General features: G+C 34.3%; 1 protein-coding gene across 1 annotated transcript in view; it reads left to right on the top strand.

Moving 5' to 3' along the window:
- The window catches only part of RPAP2 (RNA polymerase II associated protein 2), a 79,682-nt gene that overhangs the window by 14,186 nt on the left and 42,619 nt on the right, over positions 1-22,877 (top strand). Inside the window, exons 7-10 of the mRNA XM_069478210.1 lie at positions 8,339-8,374; positions 10,457-11,381; positions 18,743-18,825; positions 22,141-22,221. Of these exons, the coding sequence (XP_069334311.1) occupies positions 8,339-8,374; positions 10,457-11,381; positions 18,743-18,825; positions 22,141-22,221 (1,125 nt within the window). The remainder of the gene's footprint in view (positions 1-8,338; positions 8,375-10,456; positions 11,382-18,742; positions 18,826-22,140; positions 22,222-22,877) is intronic.

Consider the following 22,877-nt stretch of genomic DNA (forward strand, 5'->3'; position numbering starts at 1 on the left):
TTTATGCTTCTAAGTCAATTGTGTCTTTAGTCACTGCTACTATAGTGAAAGTTTTCTAAATAAGGAAATGCCTTTTTTATAAAAATGGTGAAAATTAAAATTATCAGCATAAGACTAAAGAAACACTACCTTGTAGGAAACTTTGCCTCATTTAAGAATTTAGAATAGAGTTACTGACTTCAGTAATTTGAACTCTTTAGTCTGTGAAGATGAAGGCTGATAAAGGATTGGATCAAAGTTTTTAAATTTTAAAGAACATCTAGGGATGTTTTAGAGTTATGTCCTGAATAATTTGAACTTGACATCTTTGATACTGTGATCTTACAAACAATTTGGAAAGGGAATATTGAATTTGACCCAATTTGGTCTTTCTTATATTATTGTGAAAGCTAGTACAGGAATATTTCCAAGATATTGCAGGTTAGGTTCCAGATCACCACAATAAAGTTGTTATCGCAACAAAGCGAGTCACATGAATTTTTTGGTTTCCCAATGCATATAAAAGTTATGTTTATAATATACACTCCATTAAGTGTGTAGTAGCATTATGTCTAAAAAAATGATGTACATACCTTAACTTAAAATTATTTTGTTGTTAAAAAATGCTGACAGTAATCTGAGCCTTCAGTGAGTTGTAATCTTTTTGCTGATGGGGGGTCTTCCTTCAGTATGGATGGGGGTGATAGTTGCTGAAGGTCAGGTTGGCTGTGGCAATTTCTTGAAATAAGACAGCAATGAAATTTGCTGCATTAATTGACTCTTCCTTTCATGAAAGATTTCTGTGTATCAGATGTTGTTTGATAGCATGTTATCCACAGTAGACCTTCTTTCAGAATTGGATTCAGTCGTCTTAAACCCTCTCACTGCTTTATCAACTAAGTTTATGGAATATTCTGAATCCTTTGTTGCCATTTCAACAGTGTTCACAGCATCTTCACCAGGAGTAGATTCCATCTCAAGAAACCACTTACTTTGTTCATAAGAAGCAACTCCTTATCCATTCAAGTTTTATCATGCAATTGTAGCAATCCAGTCACATCTTCAAGTTCCACTTCTATTTCTAACTGTCTTGATATTTCCACCATATCTGCAGTGACTTCTTCCACTGATGTCTTGAACCTCTCAAAGTCATTCATGAGTTTGGGAATTAACTTCTTCCAGACTCCTGTTAATGTTGACATTTTGACCTCTTCTCATGAATCACAAATGTTCTTAATGGCATCTAGAATAGTAAGTGAATCCTTTCTAGAAGGATTTCAATTTACTTTGCCCAAATCCATCAGAGGAATCACTATGGCAACTACAGTCTTACAAAATGTATGTCTTAATAAGACTTGAAAATCGAAATGACTCCTTGATTCATGGGCTGTAGAATGAATATTGTGTTAGCAGGCATAAGAACAACACTAATCTCCTTGTATATCTCCATCAGAGCTCTTGGGTGACTAGGTGCATTGTCAATGAGCAGTAATATTTTGAAAGGAATCTTGTTTTCTGAGCAGTAGGTCTCAACAGTGGGCTTAAAATATTTAATAAACCGTGCTGTAAACAGATGTGCTGTCATCCAGGCTCTGTTGTTCCATTCGTAGAGCACAGGCAGAGTAGATTTAGCATGATTCTTAAGTGCCCTAGGATTTTCAGAATGGTAAATGAGCTCCGGCTTCAACTTAAAGTCACCAACTGCATTAGCCCCTAACAAGAGGGGTCTGCCTGTCCTTTGAAGTTTTGAAGCCAGGCATTTGCTTCTCTCTAGCTATGAAAGCCCTAGATGGTATTTTCTTCCAACATAAGACATTTTTTCCTACGTTAAAAATCTGTTGTTTAGTGTAGCCACCTTCATGGGTGATCTTAGCTAGATCTTCTGGATAACTTGCTATAGCTTCTATAATACATCAGCACTTGCAGCTTCAGCTTGCACTTTCACATTGTGGAGATGGCTTCCTTCCCTAAACGTCATGAACTAACCTCTGCTAGCTTCAAAGTTTTCTTCTACAGCTTCCTCACCTCTGTCAGCCTTTGTAGAATTGAAGAGAGTTGAGGCCTTGCTCTGGATTATTAGTCTTTGGCTTTAGGAAATATTGTGGCTGGTTTGACCTTCCATCCAGAACACTAAAATTTTCTCTGTATCAGCAGTAGGGCTGTTACACTTTCTTATCATTCTTGTGTTCACAGAAGTAGCATTTTTAATTTCCTTCAAGAACTTTTCCTTTGTATTCACAACTTAGCTAACTGTTTTGTACAAAAGGCCTAGCTTTCGGCTATCTCTTTAGACATGACTTCCTCATTAAGCTTACTTATTTCTAGCTTTTAATTTAAAGTGAGAGATGTGTGAGTTTTCTTTCACTAATCCATTGTAGAGTTATTAACTGGCCTAATTTCAATATTGTTGTCTCTCAGGAAGTAAGAAGGCCCAAGGTAAGGGAGAGAGATGAGGGAACAGCCAGTTGATGGAGCAGTCAGAACACACAAAACGTATCAATTGTTTGCCATCTTATTTAGGCTTGGTTCATGGCACCCAAAACAATTCCAACAGAACATCAAAGATCACCAATCACAGATCACCATAACAGATATAATAATGAAAAAGTTGGAAATATTGTAAGTTACCAAAATGTGACACAGAAATACAAAGCACATTTTTTTGGAAAAATGGCACAAATAAACTTGCTCAACACAGTTGCCACAAAACCTTCAATTTGTAAAAAATACAGTATCTGAAAAGTGCAATAAAGCAAAGCATAATAAAATGAGGTATGCCTGTATAAATTTATTTATCAGATTCTAAAATACTAAAACCTACTGTCCCTTAAAATTTATAGGATATTACTTTATACCATAGTAAGCTCACTACCTCATGGTACAGATGGATTTAAGAAAGATTTAGACAAATTCATGAATTCTAGCTCCATACTTTTTTCAAGGCTTTGGAGTCAGAAAGGGTCTTGAAGGTTTTCTAGTGCCTCATTTTTAAGGTAAGAAAAAAATATGTGGAGTGTACCCTTAATATGGAGAGTAGCAGTGCTTCTCACAAAATGTCTCCTGACACCGTTTTAGAGACAAAACATTGACCTAGAATGGTCTGGGTCATGACGCAGTATGATACTTCTCATGTTATAAGTTAGAAATTTTTCACCCACTTGGTGACCAGAAACAGACCACATACAATTTTGCTACTCTGACACATTGTGCTCATTTAGATAATCATATAGTTGTATGTATAAATCCTGTTTGGTTAAATGTAGGCTCTGACAAGTCTTTGAAGGAGGGAAGTTTTTTGAATTGTAACCTAAAATCAAATCTGAGAGGGAAGGACAGATACTGAAAATCAAATTATGATTTTAAAGATCATGTTGGGGTGAAAGGTTAATGCTGACTGAGCTAAAAGCGCCATCATGTGGCCCAGAGTAGGGGATTTTCACACATTGTTTCTTGGCAATAAACATAGTAGAATCTCAGAGGTGCGGAAGCCAAAAACCTCTGCAGAACAATTATAACCTCTTCCTGAACAGCCACTTTGTTGCTTGGTATACAGAATAAAAGGTTTCTGAAACAGATTTTAACATGTCTCAAAATATATTTGAAAAATTTCCATCACAGAAGGGAATCGTAGCCTATCGTTCTGTTGTTTTATTTATAATATACACATTCTAAGTGACATATAAACACACACATATATGTACATACATCCACAAGATTTGGGGCACAAGTTATTTCTAGTTTTAGATTTACTTCGCTAAAATTAAAATTAATCATCTAATTTATGCCATAGTGAAAATACGATGAAAATATTTATGAAGAATCACCTTAAAGATATTCTTTAGGATAGTTACTTATTTTTGTTTTTTAAATTGAGCTTTTAGAAACTATCTCTAGGGCAACATAAATTGTGAAGAAAGGCATAGAACATACTTAGCTCAAACAGAAATGGCACTTTTAACAAAGAATTTGAATTTCATCTAAGAAAGGATAGAAAAGAAAGAGCAATGTACCTTGGTGCTCATTTTTTTCTGAAATTGCACATAGCAAAAACAAACTGAAGTTTTGTATTGAACCTTTCACCTCATACCTCAGTGAACTCAAATCTAGTTTATTTTAGTGTCAGGTACTCCTCTTCTTTTTACAGATTATGAATCAGGAAGGATATTTAAGGTCACTCATAAAGCAGTTAACATCTAGAAACATTGTTGAGTATAGTTCTCAGAAAAATTAAAGAGGAAAATAGTTTGTAAAGTGCATTGGGTTTGTATGAGAGGAATTAAGCAAAGGTGGTGTCCTTACAACTTTTGGGGGGAGGGGGTCTTTATTCTAACATTAATTAGAGGCAGCATGACATGGAAAGAGCTTGGACTTTGAAATCAGGCCGAAGTTCAAATCCTAGATTTATTACTTGTTAGCTGTTTGATCTTAAGAAGTCATTTAACCTCTCAAAACTTTGGTTTCCTCATTTATAAAAAATAAAGTTGTAAATTGCATGAGTATTAAATGAAATAATGTATAAAACCACCTAGCACATGGTTTGGGAAGATGAAAAGTGCTGAAGAGGGATGGTGATAATAGTTCTACAGTATAAATGTACTTAATGCTACTGTGCCATACACCTAAAAACATATTTTTATGTTATTTTACCACAATTAAAAAAACCTACCTAGCATATAGTAGGCACTTACTATATGCTGATTTTCCTCTTACCTTCTTTAGAGATTGAATTTTCTTTTAATTCTCAAAAAAAATCAAGTTGTGTAGATGGGGATAGCTCATAAAACTGTCTTAAATGGTATTCGTGATTTACAACAATGTTTACATTTTGATTACCTCTTGATTCAGCCACATTTGGACCTCGTTCTTATTTGGAACTATTCTGCCTCCAAGATCTTGAAATAAGTGCTTCCCATCTCTGACCACGACCTTTATCTCATCTATAGCTATCTCTCCCGAGTCTGCTTTGTCACCTCATTTTGACCTCCTGTCTTTATCCTGGCTCTATTCTTCTGAGTTGGCAGAGCCTTATTACATTTGTTTTCTTGTGCTCTACATCAGCAATTACAGTGTCTTCTCAAACAATCCCAGATTCTTTTCCCCTTAACCTTTTGCCATGTGCACCTTCCCAAGCTCCATTTATACTTTTTTTCCTGTGCTTAGGTTGCTCAACTTTATCGGGGGAAGTTCTCAAATAAGACCATTGGCACAAAGCTGTCTCGTTTAATTCAGTCCTTACGGCATCCCTGGGGAAATACTATATTACCCATAGCAGTATAGTGACTCACCCAATGACACTTGGTTAGGTTTATAGATTGGGGATTTAAACACAAGCCTGCATTCTTTGTATTCCTTTTGGCCCTGTTCTCTGCTGTATGCTCACATTTTTTTGTTGTTTTTTATTTACTATCTGATACATTAAGACCTTTTCTGCTCTCATTAAACCTTGAATCTGACCCCCAACTCATAGTAGATAATTAAACCTACTTTACTGAAACAATTGAGGGCATCCAGCAGAAATCTTCTTCAAAATATTTTCTACATATGCACTCTTTCTCTGCCTCCTCATAGCTAATATAATACCCTCATCTATGTTACTGATTCTGTTCTCTCTCCAGGGCCTTGCTTTATAATTTAGTCCTATTCTTCCTCTTTCAAGATATCCTTTCATACTGATTCTTTTCCCTCTACTTTAAAAAAGAAAAAAACTGAAAAATATCCGTTAGATTTAGCAGTTGCATGGTAATTAGTGATCTTAGCAAAAGCCATTTCAGGGGAGTAATTGGTACAGATTCCAGGAGGCAGAGTGTTAATAACTGAATAGGAGATATGGAATTGAAAATGATGAGTACAGACTTCTCTAAAGAGGGCTTATAATGAAATGGGGAAGGGCTGTGTAATTGAAGGACAGGTTTTTGGGTTTTTTTTTTTATTTTAAAGGGATAGAGTAGGTTTAAGCATGATTAGGTGCTTTAAAAAAGAAAAAAAAAGAGAGAAAAGGGAGAAGTTTGTAGAGTAACACCCCAGTATGGGGTTCATGGGATTAGCCTCAAATGCCTTTGTATGCAAACTTTATCAATCTTTATAAGCCTAGCTGAAATGATTCCTCTCTGAAGCTTTTCTTGATTGGCTCAGCAGGAAGTTTTTCTTTCTTCTCTGATTTCCTGTAGTAGCTCTTATATCTCTCATATCTCTCTTTAACACATACTCTTTTGAATTCTTTGATCAACAGTGTAATTATTAGGAGCCATACTGTCTGGGTGTGATCCTGGCTTCACCACTTACTAGCTGTGTGATTTTGGGCAAATTATTTATTCTCTCTGTACTCAATTTTCTTATCTATAACATGGGATGACAGTAGTAGCTGTATCTTTGTTACGAGGATTAATATTTGTAAAGCTCCTAGAACATGCATTTTTCTCCTACTAAATTATATGGTCCTTAAGAAAAGGAATCTATTCTTTGTATTAACATTCCCAACAGTCCATACATATAATAGTTCAGAATTTGATTTTTGGAGGAATATGTTAAATGATGGAATATATTCTGCATTTGTTAGCCATTTGGCATAAGAATCAAATTGAAAATTACTGTATCTATGCATATATTCTTCCCTGCAGTGATACTCAGACCCTAATGTAGGACCAAATGCCAGACAACTAGCTACATGGTGCTGAATCTTGATCATTTTAGCCAGGAAGACTTGAGCAAGGATGTGGGATAGGAAGAGTGAGAGAATTGGAAGTGGAAATAGGAGGAAGTAGTCAACAGGCAATGAAATACTCTATTGTAAACATTAGCATTTAATTTAGGCCAAAAAGCCCTTATTGGGAGTTATAAATATTCCCCAGAATAGTCAAGTCTAGTCACTATCCAAGTGGTATCATTTGTCTTCTTTGAGCAACCCCAAACCAAGGTAGCTTCTGTGACTAGAATTTTAGTGAGTGGGAAGCAGTAGGGTAAACAGGGTAATAGGAATGCTTGGGAAAGGATCTACTTAGATTGGCTAAGGGATAAAGGAAAAAGAAAAACTAAATTTCTACTTTCAGGCAACTCTCTGCCTGTTGACTTATTTTGTCTTTTCTCTCTACATTTTTTATTGTTAGTCTTGGGGATTTCTGAACTCCAAAGGAATCTCTAGAGTAGGGATGGCAAATGTTGGTTTCATCCTGCAAGCGTCTGATATATGGTACTGAGAAGGAATTTAATGGGAAAGAATGTCTCGATCAGTTAGTAACGTCTCCCATAATAAAGAGAAGATTGGCATGAGAGCCTATTCCCTGCAGTGTCTCCTATGCTTAGGACTGAACAAAAGATTAATGTGTTATCTGGGCAATAGTTACATAGTTGATGCTGTGATTTTTAATTATATAGAAAACTACTTGGAACACTGACATTTATGACTGGCAGCCTTTAAATGTCATAACTCAAATGAGTTCTGGTTATATCTGTCCATTTAGCTTGACTTTTTTATTGAAAGTTTTTTTTTGCAATATTGTGGCTTTCAACGCTGCCCTATTTTGGCCTTTGAATGGGATTTATGTTCAGCGCCTTAGCTCTCTTTAGTGTGCACCTAGTTCTTTTTATTTCTTTTTTGTTTAATCTGTTTTGTGGTCTTTAGAAGGTACTTTTGCCGAGTCACTTCAGAAATATTTTACAGAGTTTTCCCATCCTTATGGATTCGTTTGCTATTATGTTTGTTCCTCTTTATACTGGGGTTTGTAAGAGCTTTTTCCTCCCCATTTTTAATATCCATGATGGCCAAGAGTGACTTCTGATATTGCACAGCAAAATTGTTCCTGGAGTTAAATTAAATCACTTGATCTACATAGTTCACATCCACTCTACACTATAACTGCTTTCTCAGAAACTAAGGCAAAAAGTCTTATTGGCCATATAAAGAGAAATACAAGCTAGAAATAATCTCTGCCTTCAAGGAGCTTGTGGTCTAGTTGAGAAACCAGACTTAAACATATGAAGAGTAAAACATTTAGGTAATAATTCTAGTAGTAAGCCATAAAGGAATACATGATTAAATTAATTGTACAGACTATGCAATTAATAACTCTAGAATTTAGAGAAGGGATTTACTAAAGTCCAGGTTAGTCAAGGAAAACTTTATTGGGCTGGTCGAATTAGAACTTAGTCCTGAAATATGAGTAAATTTTGGATAAGAGAATAATCCAGATTTCTTGTTGATGAGTTTCACATTACTTTGTCCTTTATTTCTTAAAGGAAAAAATTTTTATGTGAGCTATTTGCTTTTAATTATATTTTCTGTTCCATGTAGTTTTAATAAATACTTGAAAGTGTTTGACATGTCAGTTGTCTTCAATTTGCTATTTCTATGTTTTTGTGACAGGCATCCTGATTTTCAGCTGCTAAAGGAAGGACAAAGGTACAGTTGAATCAGTATCACACTTACTTTCTAAATATTCATGTTAATAGAAATGTTAGGAGAGAACCAGGTGATAATAAGCTCTTGGACTTCCTGTGCTCATGCATTAGATAAGTGTCTAGCCCATTCTAGCCCACACAGAGAAATATTTGACCTGTTCAGCTTTTTCTTCTGTGATGGTAAGATGATGTGTTTGATCTGTATGATTTATTGTACAGCTGTTCCTGCTGAGGAAGTCTAATTGAACCTGTTGAAATATGACACAAATATAGCCTCCATCTCAGATACTGTGCTGCTTTGTTTGTCAGCTAGATTGTGCCAATTACATTTGTTGAAAGGTTTTTGTAGTCTTACAGGATTTCAAGACATTATCAGTTAATTGTTTGAAAGAGTGTCTAAAGCATTCGTATGAATTCCAAATTGTGATTTTTTTCCCCCCCTAAAGTCTCCTCATGATATTGCTTGCCCAACCATGGCCATCTCTCAAAACACATCCTTTAACTCGCAGAATAAATGTTTCTGGTTATTAGTCACTGCCTTAGTCACATGGAATTGAGCATAAGTAAGATTATGATGTATAACTTATAGCTTCAAACTGCTATAGAAAAATATAATTGCCTTAAAATTCCAAAAGAAAGTATGAAATATATGAAAGTCTTATTCTAAAATTCTTAAAATTATACCTATTCACGTTCCTTCTGATCCAAGAGACCATCCATGGTTATATAGGCTAGATTCTAACTAAAAAGTGGTATTTAATTCTGAATAGATTTGTTGTCTTTCCTCTATTCCCATCCACTACCTTGCTTTCAACTTTTTTTCCCCTTATTTTTATATTTTACATTTCACCCTAGCATGTTTCTTAACCCAAAGTCCTCATCCAGATCTTTTATTAAAGTTCTGATATGTATGTTTGCTTGAGAGCAACTGCCCACCTATCCTTGTTTGTTTTAAGTTTGTACTGGCAAAGCTATTCTCTCTGCCTTCACTCTTTCATAATTCTTAATCTTACTCAAACCTAATCTGAAAATTGAAGAAAATGGACAGAGGGACAACTTTTGTTTTTTTCTTGTTAGCATTCTATTCTAACTCTGGATTTTCAAATTTAAATACCTTTCATTGAAAAATGTTGATTTGCCAACTTTGTTTTCTGCTATGACTATCCTGTGTTTTTCATTCTGGTTTTTGCCTGTTTTTTTGCTGTGATTGTTTATATAACCTTTTTTTAAAAAAGTTCTACTTTTGAAAACTTCATTACTGGCCTCTCAAAAAAATACATTACAAGGATTTTCTGTATGACAGTCAACTTGAATTAGAAAATGTTTACCTGGCTGGGCGTAGTTGCTCACACCTGTAATCCTAGCACTTTGGGAGGCTGAGGTGGGAGGATTGCTTGAAGCCAGGAGTTGTTCAAGATCAGCCTAGGCAACATAGCAAGACCCTGTCTCTGTAAAAAATAACAAAACTTTTTTTAAAAAAAATTGTTGTACCCGTTGTGGTGGTACACCCCTATAGTCCCAACTACTCAGAAAGCTGAGGCATGAGGGTCACTTGAGCCTAGGAGTTTGAGGTTGCAGTGAGCTGTGATGGAACAAATGCTACTTCAGGCAGCAGACTGAGACCCTGTCACAAAAAAAAAAAAAAGAAAGAAATGAAAATGTTTAGCCATCTCTTACTATCTTTCAAACCTATACAGAGTTCCTGTAATATATTTTTTTTTTTGAGAGGCCAGTAATGAAGTTTCAAAAGCAGAACTTTTTTTTAAAAGGTTATGTAAACAATCATAGTACAGGCAAAAATCGAAATATTTCAGTAGGGTAGAATTATCAAGTATTCTTTTTACTATACTCCTTTAACAATTTAAAAATAACTAGGGAAGAAATGGAAAGAAAATTATATCAAATATATATTAGATACAGAGAAATTATAGGAGTCTTCTGAAATTTATATATCAGAACCTATTGCCTAGGGTTTAAAAATTTATACCTTGAAAGTTACAAAATATAAATACTATGGTACACTTTACTTTCCTGTTATTTTTTATTTGTTATTTAGTTATTTTGTTTATCTTTTGTTCTACAGTGGCTGTTTTGGAGAAGAAGTACAGTTATGCAGTAAAGCCATTAAAACATCAGATATTGACAATTCCAGCCATTTTGAAAAGCAGTGTGAATCTAGTTCTTCTAGCACTCATAATGATAGTAGCAGTGATAATGAGCAAGACTTTGTTTCCTCCATTCTACCAGGAAATTCAACAAGTATTAGGCCACAGCTGCACACAAAAAGCATAATGAAAAAGAAAGCTTGTCAAAAAGTTAACTCCAAACACAAAGGCAAAGAACAGACAGTAGTAGGTGTCACTGAACAGTTAGGCAATTGCAGATTAGATAGTGAGGAGAAAGCTGCTGCATATGAACTTCCTTTACAGAAAGTAAATACTCAGATTTCTTCCAACAGTACTTTGCCTGAGAGATTAAAAGCTTCCGAAAATTCTGAAAATAAATACAATAGGTCAGAAATAACTCTAGTAGGCATAAGTAAGAAAAGTGCTGAGCATTTTAAGAGAAAATTTGCCAGATCGAACCAAGTTTCTAGGTCAGTCTCTAGTTCAGTGCATGTGGGTCCTGAAGTTGCAAAGACAAACTTACTCAAAGTTTTGAAGGAGACTTTGACTGAGTGGAAGACAGAAGAAACTTTGAGGTTTCTGTATGGCCAGAATTATGCTTCTGTATGTCTAAAACCCTCTTCAGCCTCCCTGATTAAAGAAGAACTTGATGAAGATGACATAAACTGTGACCCAGACAGTCATTCCCCTGCCTGGAGGGAACCTCAGAACAGCCTGGATGAGTCTTTACCTTTTAGGGGCTCAGATACAGCCATCAAACCATTGCCAAGTTATGAGAACTTGAAAAAGGAAACTGAAAAATTGAATCTAAGGATCAGGGAGTTTTATAGAGGACAATATGTTTTAAATGAAGAAACCACCAAATCACAAGACTCAGAAGAGGTATGTCTTAATGATGAGTTTTCCCAGGCTGCTAACATTTGAAAAAGCTCACCATAGTAAAGCTTGGAGCAGGAAGAATACTGAAGAGATCATTGTTAAATTTTCGATTTAATAACTAGTCATTCTACCTTTTGGTTTACAGTGCCATCTCCACTATTTTACAAATAAGTTGAAGTTTGCTCCTGGTAAATTTTCATAAATGTGTAATATTTATTTCTAATGTGAAAATAGCCTAAAAAGGTAGGACAAAGTTTTCTTTAAAACCCAACTTCATATAGTAAGTGGACTCAATGAAGAGGCTTGTTTTTTCTTTGTTCGTACGTATTCTTTCAGATTTCTACATGAGATGTTTGTGTGTTTTTTAATGAGACTAAATACAGGAGAGTTGACTTAACAGATGCATAGCAAATATATGGATAATATTTAGCAAGCATGCCTATTTAAAATATTATAGATGAAAATAATATAGTAAAGGAGACTTGTTGGGTAATAATAAAGAGAATGGAAAACACATTCAGATAGACCTAGATTTAAGTATCTGCTCTGTCATTTACTAGCTGTGTGAAAAGTTATTTTCTTGAGTCTATTTGCTCATCTGTAAATGGAACTATTAATAGCTTCTCTTGTTCAGTTGTTAGGAGCTTTAAAGATAATGTATGGAAAGCATTTGTCACAGCATAATTGGGACTCAGTAAATAGTACTTATATGTAGAGACTGAAAATGTGCCACTGAGATTTGGGAGGAGCTTTTATAGTAGTATTTCTGCTACCCATTTTTTTTTTTCAACAAAGCTACTTTATTGGAGTAAACATTCTTTCAATCTATTTTCTATATTTTTCAACTCTGGACATACAAATTGGCACAATATTATTAAAAACTCAAAACAAACATCAAGTTAATTATTTTTGTTAATAAATGTCCTGTTGTCTGCAATAGGACGGCTCCACCAGTTGGGTAGGTCTGCCCTGCGCACATGCAGTGCTGCTTGGCAGGGATCACCTGCATGTGACGCCTGCTTCTGTCCTTGCTGGCTATGTGATCTTGTCTGCTACCCGTTTCTTATTGATATGTACTTTCTGGGAAATGAAGTCATTTGACATGAAAAGGAGTGGGTAATAACCTTGTTTTCACCACAAAACTTTGATACTAAAGATTGCTATGTAAATGTTAAAAACACATTGGAGATTAGAAGTAGAAATACAGTAAAAATTTAGAATTTTCTTATATATCTATAGAATATTGCCTGGTCCAGCACCATACTTGAAATCACTTCAACTATATTATTAGACACCATCTAAGACTTATATTAAGCTGGAAGAAGCATTGATCTCTGTCACTGAGCTGCATAAATCTACCATAATACATCACTTTATCATTTTTGTGTTTACAAGCCTTAAAAAGTAAAAATCCCTGAAATTTATGACTTTTTGTAAATTTGTTTTTCCAAAAATGCTGCATAACATTTTAAAACTTTTTCATTGAAGTATAACACAAAATAGTGTACAGTTCATTGAATATTCACATGTGAGCACACTCGTGCAATCACTACCCAAGCCAGGAAATAGATCATTATGAGTAAACTAGAAGCCCCACACATGTCCCCTCCTAATCATTACCTCTTTCCAAAATTAATAACTATTATATTAGCATAGATTAGTTTTGCCAGTTTTTGAACAGTATGCATTCTTTGGTATCCAATTTATTTCATGCAGTATTTTTGAGTCATTTGTGTTGCACATAGCTGTAGTTCATTCATTGCTGCATAGTTTTCCATTGTATTAAAATATACCACAATTTGTGTTAGTGGGCATTTAGGCTGTTTCCAGTTTGGGGCTATTAGGAACAATGCTATTATGAACTTTCTTGTATATGTCTCTCTGCTATGCATTTCTATGTATATGGCTCTCTGCTATGCTATGTGCATGCATTTCTGAAGAGTATCTAGGACTGGAATTGCTAGGATATTCATATATGCAACTATACTGAATAATGCCAGTTTTCCAAAATGGTTGTACCAGTTTACAGTTCCACTACTACAGTATAAGAGTTTCCTTGACTCCATATCCTCTCCATACCCTCCCCAGTATGTGATATAGTTAGTTTTAGCCATTCTGGTAGCATTGCTTTATAGTTATAATACATTTCTCTGATGATTAATGAATTGAGCACTGTTTCATTTGCTTATTGACCATTTGGACAGTCTCTTTTAAGTAGTACCTATTCAAGTCTTTTTTCCATTTATATATTGGAATATCTGGGAGTGTTTTTCTGATTCATTTACAGGAATTCTTTATTCAGGAATCAAGCCCTTTTTCAGTCACGTATATTGCAAATATTATCTTCTACTCTGGTACTTGCCCTTTCAATCTCGTTAGTGGTGTCTTGAGTCTAGTTTATTAATTGTTCCCTTCAGTGACTTCTTTAGGAAATCTTTGCTTAGTCCAGATTACTTTATCTTCTAGAAACTGTGTTGTTTTTCCTTTCACATTTAGGTCTATCATTCATTTAAGATTGATTTTTGTTTATGACAAGAAGTATGGGCCAGATTTCATTGTTTTCCCATATGGATATCCAACTTACCCAGGACCATGTATTGAAAAATTTTCCTTTTCTCCACTGCTGTGTGATGTAAACCTTGTCATAAATCAGATGTTTATAAATGTATGGTTAATTGTCTGTCTCTGGGCCAATACCATGCTATCTTAATTATAGTAGCTTTATACAGTCATGCGCCACATAACAAGATTTCAGTCAAGGATGGACCACATATACAACAGTGGTCCCATAAGATTATAATACCATGTTTTTACTGTACCTTTTCTATGCATATATTTAGATATACAAATACTTACCATTGTGTTACAGTTGCCTACAGTATTCAGTAAAGTTACATGCTGTACAAATTTGTAACCAAGGAGAAATAGGCTATACCATAGAGCCTAGGTGTGTAGCAGGCTGTACCTTCTAGGTTTCTGTAAGTACACACTGTGCTGTTTGTGCAGTGACGAAATCACCTAATGACACATTTCTTAGGACATATCCTTATCATTAAATGACACATGATTGTAAAGTTTTGATACCTGGTAAAATAGATCTCTCTTTTTAATTCTTGAAGATTTCCCTGGCCATTCCTCACTTTTTTTTTTTTCCTTATAAATTTTAGAATCAGTTTATCAAGTTCAAATGGAAAAGGGGAAAAAAAAAGCTGGGATTTTTATTGGGATTACATTTCATTTGTATATAGATCAGTTTGGGGAGAATTGACCTCTTTACATTATAGTCTTCACCCTGTGAACACAATATATCCTTCCATTTATTTAATATTTTAATATTGCTCAGTAATGTTTCATAGTTTTCTGTGTAGAGGCCTAGAGGACTAATGTTTCATTGCATGTATTCCAAGATATTTGGTCTTTATATGCTATTATAAGTGCTATCACTAAAAAAGTTTTCTAACTGGCTTTTAGATAGAAAGTCAGTTAATTTTTTTGTATATTGACTTTATAGCATAACCTTGCCAAACTTAAATTATGAATTCCAATAATTTATAATCATTAAATTATTAGCTCTAATAATTTATCTGTAGGTTCTTTTGGATTATCTACATGTATGGTCACATCTTATGTGAATGACAGTTTTGTTTTTTTTACATTCCAATCCTTATTCCAGTATTTCTTTTTCTTGCCTTATTCCACTGGTTTGGATCTTCAGGACAATGAGTTTCCTTGTCTCATTCTCTCAGAAGAAAAGCTTTAAATACTTTACCATTAAGTATGTTTGTTGTAGAGTTTTTGCATATCCCCTTTATCTGATTATGGAAGTTTCCTCCTATTTCTAATTCACTAATAGTTATTGTCATGAATGGATATTAGATTTTTATTAAGTATTTTCCATGTGTTATATATATTTTTATTAGAACATTTATTTTTAATATTAAACCAAGCTTGCATTCTTGGAATAAGCTTAACCTTATTGAGCTATGATAGCCTTTTTATATAATGCTGGATTTGGTCTTTTAACATTTGCCTTAGAATTTTTGCACATGATTTTCAGAATGAGTGAGATTGACCTATGAATTGGTCATGATCCCATCATAAAACAGATGTTACAAATTAAGTAATTTGAGAAAAGTTTAATAAAGAGACTTAGCCAAAGTGTGAAAGTGTGATCAGTGCCCTCACCACTCTTAGACCTGAAGGAAAAAAGCAGGAGTGCACCACGAGGTCTTGTACCAAGGAAGTGCTGCATGTAGTGGACCAAGCAGGAATGTAGGGGGAATAATTTCTCCCACCTGTCTCTACTCCACAATCCGATTTCTTGTTTTCCATTGGCAAAACCCAGATCAAGAGAGCAGGAAAGCCCATTGATGCAGCCCATACAAATCAGCCTTCTGAATTACAAAGAAGGGTAGAAAAGGGTATGTATAAAGTAGATCAGAATGAAGATATCCGGCACCACCTATAATTTTCCTTTCTTTAATGTCCTTGCCAAGTTTTGGTTGTGATCATTTAGTAAAACAACTTGGGAAATGTTCCCTCTTTTTCTGGAATAATTTGTGTAAAATTAATGTTATTTCTTTAAACGTTTAGAATATTACCCATTAAACTATCTTTCCCTATGATTGTCTTTGTAGGTAGTCAATTTTTTGAAATTTTTCTTATGGAAATTTTCAGAAACTCACAAAGATAGAATAATACAGTGCCTTACTCTACAAAGTATGGTCCATGGAACCAGCAACATCAGCATCACCTGGGAGCTTGTTAGAATTGCACACTCGGCCCCACCCCAGATCAACTGAATGAGAATCTGCTTTTTAACAAGATCCCTAGAAGATATGTATACACATTAACATTTGAGAAATCCTATTGGTGTTTCATGTGGTTTTTGATTGCTTTTGCTTTTGGTCTGTGCATTCCATCAGCCACTGAGATATGGGTTAAAATCTCTCATCATAATTATGGATTATTTCTCTTTTCAGTTCTGAGAATTTCAATAATTTGAGACCACGTTGTTGGGTACAAATGTAAAATCTGTCTTCCTGGTAAATTGAAACTCATTATGGAGTAACCTTTCTATTGATTTTTTTCTTGATAGTCTACTTTGCTGACACTAACATTCTTGTATTAGTGTTTTCAGGGACTATCTTTTTTATCTTTTTACCTTTATGTGGAGAATTTAATCCATTTACATTTAATGTCATAATTGGTACACAGTATTTGGGTTTAAATCTACCATCTCACTCTACTTTCTCTGTGTCCCACATGTTGTATATTCCTTTTTCTTTCTTTTGCATTGAGTATCATTCCATTTTTTAACCTCTATTAGCATGTTTTTATATACTCTTTTACTGATTATTAGATGGTTACCCTAAAGGTTAAAACCTGAATCCTTGTCCTATTAAAGTCTAATATATGTTAATACTTTTATTGCTTCCTGGCTGGTTAGTACCTTAGAACCTTAAACTCTATTTATCCACTCTTGTCTTATGTGCTATTGTTATTGGATATTTTTATTCTCTCTATAGTTAAAATCCTACAAAATTATTTATAGCCAAAACTCAGCTAGATTTATCAAGTTAATTACTCTTTCATTGTTTTTCATTCCTTCCTCTATCTCCATTCTTCCATCTAGGATCATTTGCCTTGTGCCTAAAAAATATCCTTTATTTCTCTTGGTGCCGCTTTGCTGATGAATTTTCTCAGTTCTTGTTTGTCAGAAAATACTTTACTTTCACTTTTGAAAGATATTTTCCTGAATATTGAATTCTAGATTAGCAGTTACTTTCCTTCAGCCCATTGAAAATACCATTCTATTGTCTTTTGGCTTCCGTTTGTTTCTCTTACTGCTGTTCCTCTGAAAGTATTCTGTTTTCTTCCTCTAGCTACTTTTAACATTTTTTTTTCTTTGTTTACCATCAAGTTTACAATACTTTGCCTAGGTATTACAATGTTTGTATTTATTCTTTCAACTGTGTAATGCTTGAATCTATGATTTGAATTTTTTCCATCAGTTTTGGAATATTCTCAGTTATCTCTGCAGATATTGCTACTGTCCCATTTTTCCCTCTCCTCTTTACAGGGCACTCCAATTACAGATACGTTACTCTTTTTTATTGTATCTTCTAGGTCTCCTGGACTCTTTTTGTGCTTTAAATTATGTGTTTGGGGAGGGGGAGTGACTGCTTCATTCTGAATTCTGAATATTTGCCTATTCAGTATTCTTTCTTCAGTTATTTCTACTATGCTACTAAGTCTACCAATGAGTTGTTACATTTAAATACTGTATATTTCAGTTCTAGGATTTTCATTTGTTTCTTCTAGAGTTTCCAGTTTGGCCAAAATTTTCAACCTTGTCATTTTTCTTTGAATATATTCAACAGTTATTTTAAATAATACTGATAACCTCATTATCTGGATTCCTTGGGAGTTGATTTCTATAGGCTCATATTTCAGATTTTGATTATATTGCCTTGTTTTATTATTGTTTTATTACATGCCAAACATTGAATATTAAGTATTACCAAGATAACTGGAGACCCAGGATAGTGTCATCTTTCTCTGGAATGGATTTATGTTTGTTTCTGACATGATTTGTAACTGTTCCATTTTACCTTAATCTAATCACAGATTAAGATGATTTGAAGGTAAGGTTCGGTCCCTGTAGAGCCGGACTGCTTCCTGTTCTTCCTTACTCCTAGAGTGTGGTTTTTCCAAGTCCTGATCTCAAGCTTGGGAGGGGTTGCCTATGCCCCTCCCTTCATGGCATGCTCTAAACTCTTATCTTTTATTAGAAAAACTCTGCGCAAATCCTCAGTATCTAAATTGCCTCTTCTGGAATTAGTCAGCGCCCTCTCTGGAATTACCTTTTTCAGTATCTCAGCCGGCAGTTCTTTATGGCCTTGTTAGCTCTCTTATGCCTTCAAACAAATGTGCTTTTTTTCCCCAACTTTTTTTAGTTCTCAGAGAGAAGGTTGGTTTGAATTATCTTATCTACCATTTCTGGAAGCAGAACTCCTCATAATATATTATTTGCTAATTTTAATCTTTTAATCTCCTATATTTTATAGCATTTAACAGTTCACAAAATCTTTTGCATACATTTGCCCATTTAATAAAGGGGGTATTAATATCCGTATAATACAGATGAGAAAACTAACTTCAAAGAGGACAGATGACTCAAGCAAGTTCACATAAGCCTAATGACTGGGCTGATACTCAAATTTAAATCTTTTAATTCTTATGTCTAGTTCTTTCCTACTGTACCACAGCTATAAACTTTTATGTTTTAATGTTTATTGTTCCACTTATCAAAGAATGTAAATTTATGATTCTCTTTTGCTTTGTTGAAAAATGTCATTCAGCATGATCCCACCTTTCCACTGATAGATTCAAGTTCCCAGAACCAAATTAGAAAACGCATCGTACTTGAAAAATTGAGTAAAGTGTAAGTATATAACTGCCATTCCAGTTTTGTAATATGTTTAAGTTAACTTGTGTTTATGAGTTCGTAATTTATAAGTATTGTCCTTGAATTTTGAACATTTTGAAAAATAATGTGAAAAGTTTAATTGGATTTCTTCACTTGAAAATTTATATTTTTAAGATATCCCATCCAGGAAATACTGAGTTTTGTATAGAAGACACAGAGGCACATCATAAAGAGGAAGGTTGAGATTCTGGGCATAGCAAACCAAACTTCCTCACTCCCTCGTAATAATCCAGTGAAGTCAGGGGAAAAATATCAAAGCTAGACCCATTTAAATACTGATTTGTGGTAAATGTGTCTCATCAGTTTCACATGTGAACAAGGCGTTAAAAAGTTTTAAAAGTCTATTCACTTACTTGGCATACATATTCATAGAACCATTTCACACATAGCAGCTTGGGTTTTTGTTCAGCCCAACTTTGCACTTCAGCTTTCGACTTCCCATGGTGGAAATTATTGTTCTTATAATTAGCCTAGTCATAAATGACATTTAAAAAGTGCTATCTTGGTTTTTCTTTTGAAAAGAGCTTGAAAGTATTTTTTCCAGAGGTATGAGGGCTGTCTTGGACTTTTCAACCTGCATTTTCTTTTTTTAGCAGAAAACATGGAAAGGTGCTGTCAGTCATTGTTTAAGGTGTTACGAATATGGAGAAGTTTTATTTTATAGCAGTTTGAAAATAAAAACATTTTCTGGAAGCTATATCTTGAGCAGCTCAGGTATAAAATATTACTTGATATAATGGAAGGTATGATTATTTTTACTTTAAAATACAGGTTGAGTATCCCTTACCTGAAATGCTTGGGGCCAGACTGGATTTTGGATTTTTTCAGATTTTGGAATATTTACATTTTACTTACCAGTTAAGCATTCCTAATCTAAAAATCCAAAATCTGAACTCCAGAATCTGAAACTTTTTGAGCACTGACATGAAGTTCAAAGGAAATGTTCATTGTAGCATTTCCGATTTTGGATTTTTAGGTTAGGGATGCTCAACCAGTATATGTTTTTAAGCCACACTTGAAATTCTCTTTGGGTGGCTTTGTATCTTGATTGGATTAAACATGAATCAAGAGGGAGAACTAACTCCTCTAATTTTCACATTTTAAATGTTTAATATTTATAGAATGCCTGCTGTATGTTAGGTTCTTCATATACAATAAATCTGTTTTGCCTTTTATTTGACCTTAATATTTGTACATTTGTTTCTATTAAATTAGTTTAGAAAACAGAATGAGTTGTCACCTATCTGATTCATAGGACAAGAAGATACCAACCTTGACTTCAGCTACATAGGTTTTGAGAGTTGAGGTGGATTATCTCTATTGGTGTGTATTCAGTAGACAGGGATTTATGTGGAAATAGTTTTCTAGGCTTTTTAGCTATGAGAGTATACAGTTTAAATTTAAGACCATATAGACATGTCATTGAAGCAATTCTGCTCCTTTTGGGTTTTGGCTGAAACAAAGGATACCAAAAGGAGCCCTGCTAGAAGACTAAATTATTCATATTAGCACAAGAACTAAACTTGAGAAAGAGTGGAATAACTCAAAAGGAAGCATAGGCCAGTCATGGTGGCTTATACCTATAATCCCAATCCTTTAGGAGGCCAAAGCAGGAGGATCACTTGAACCCAGGAGTTCAAGACCAGCCTGGGCAACAGAGCCAGACTCCTATCTCTACAAAAAAATTTAAAAATTAGCCAGATGTGGTGGTGTGTACCTGTAGTCCTAGCTACTTGGCTGAAGCAGAAGAATCACTTGAGCCTAGGAGTTCAGGGTTGCAATGAGCTATGATCGTGCCATTGCACTCCAGCCTGGGTAACAGAGTGAGACTCTGTCTCTAAAAGAAAAAAGAAAAAGAAACACAAAGAACAGTGAAAACAAAACTGATATGGTGGCATGGGGACTCTTTGTTTGTTTATGAAAGCTGATGGGGTTTTTTTCCATTATGAAAGTAAGACCGTCTTTGGTTTCTGATTTGAGCAAACCAATTGTAAAAAGACTTTTTCCCCCAGATAATCAGAAGAAAATAAATATGCACTGGATATTAGATGATATTAAGGAATTGTTAATTTTGTTAGGTATGATAATTGTATTGTTATATAAGAAAGTGCCTTTGTATTTAGAGATCAAATGGAAATGGGGTCAAATGACATGATATCAGGGGTTTACTTCAAAATATTACTGCAAAAAAAGGAAGGAAGGAAGAATGAAACAAATGTAGCAAAATATTGGAAGGTTGAATCTGGAAATGGATGTATGGGGTTATTACTATTCTTTCTGTTTTGGAACTATTCTTTCTAGTTTGAAACTTCCATAATAAGAAGCTTTAAAAAAAAAAAAAAAGTAACACATGCTTATTTTGCAGAAGGTTAGGCAGTGAAAAATAAGAAGGAAGTGAAAATCACCTATAATCCTACCACTCAACAATAACTGCTATTAATATTTTGATCTTTATCCCTGACATATATACGATATATATGGGGGGGGGGTGTGTGTGTGTGTGTGTGTGTGTGTGTATATATATATTCATTCCTTTTAGTTCTCTTTGTTATAGGATAAACCTAGAAGGAATGAAATATGTTTGATATGTAGTGTGTATCACATACAATAGTGTTATATATGTTTTTATAAAAATGTAACAATATTATGTATGCAAAATCTATTAAATGGGTAATCATATTTAACGAATCACATACAGATATACATTTGTTTCCAATTTTTTACTACTAAAACTATTTCTGCAATAAGCATTTTTTTATGTTTATCTGATTATTTCCTTAGGATAAATTTTTTTCATAGTAAAACTATTGGGTCAAAGAGTACCCATATTTAAACTATTAATATATATTGTCAAATTGCTCCCTAAGAATGTTGTACCAATTTTTCACACCCACCATGAGGATTTACTAAGGAGAAATATACCACACTCTCAGATTGGACCGTTTTGGGGGCAGTTCCTCTGGCCTTGTGTTCTTTGTCTCTTGGTCTAATATTTGAAAATAAATAGGTAAGAAAAATTAGGGACAAAAATGTAGATAGCAGCCAAAATGATTTTGCGTTTTAGTGCTTCTCACTCGGCAACATAGACTACAAAGTGGATTGTGGAGTATGACTTCTCACCAGTCAAAACCTAGCTTAACTGTTTAAAAACATGACTGTTTCCACCTAAGTGCCATTATTACCTATGGAAAATCCAGACCTAGGCATAACCCAAAAAAATGTTTATATGTAATTAAATTATTTTTTAATAAATATACTTTTTTATTTCAGATTGCCTGGACTTTGGGGTCCTCTTCAGATCACATTGGGAGATATTCATACACAACTTAAAAATCTTGTCCAAACTTTCAGGTTAGTAGTAATATTACGATTTTCTTTCTCAGTTATTTTGACTTATTGATTGCCTTGTTGAATCCATAGACTAAGGCTCAAAGAAAGTAAATGACTTACCTTCAGTGTCTTAGATCTAAATACAGTGCTCTATTTTTTCCTCCACTAAACAACATTACTTCTATCTTCTACTGAATGCAACCCCTTATTTGCTCAAACCTTGCTGTATTTCACTTTGGATAGTTTATTTATGAGATAGCCTAAAATTGAGAAGGAAAATTATATCTGTGACACAAAGCCAGTAACATTGTGGATTTTAGTGAAATAATACATATATATCAGATGACTAGCACTGTGCTAGGCTCTGTGGGCAATACAAAAGAAGCATAATGCCCACCCTGAAGGAAGGACTGTCCTGTGTGAAGATGAGGTCAGTACAGTGAACAATACAAGACAGTGGGTAATTTAATATGGAATTGCATGGAACAGACTTGAAGTGCTAAGACATACAAAGAAAAGGAGAAGGAGAATTGCCATCGATTGTGAGTAGAACAGTTGAGATTTTTCTGAAACTATCAAGGTAAAAATACTGAGGCTAAGACTAGGTTCTCTGTACCAGGAAGCATAGAGATAGGCCTCTAAATACTTAATTAGTGGAAGTGTGCTAAATATACATT

The sequence above is a fragment of the Eulemur rufifrons genome, chromosome 8 (assembly GCF_041146395.1).
Source record: "Eulemur rufifrons isolate Redbay chromosome 8, OSU_ERuf_1, whole genome shotgun sequence".
Classification (NCBI taxonomy): Eukaryota; Metazoa; Chordata; class Mammalia; order Primates; family Lemuridae; genus Eulemur; species Eulemur rufifrons.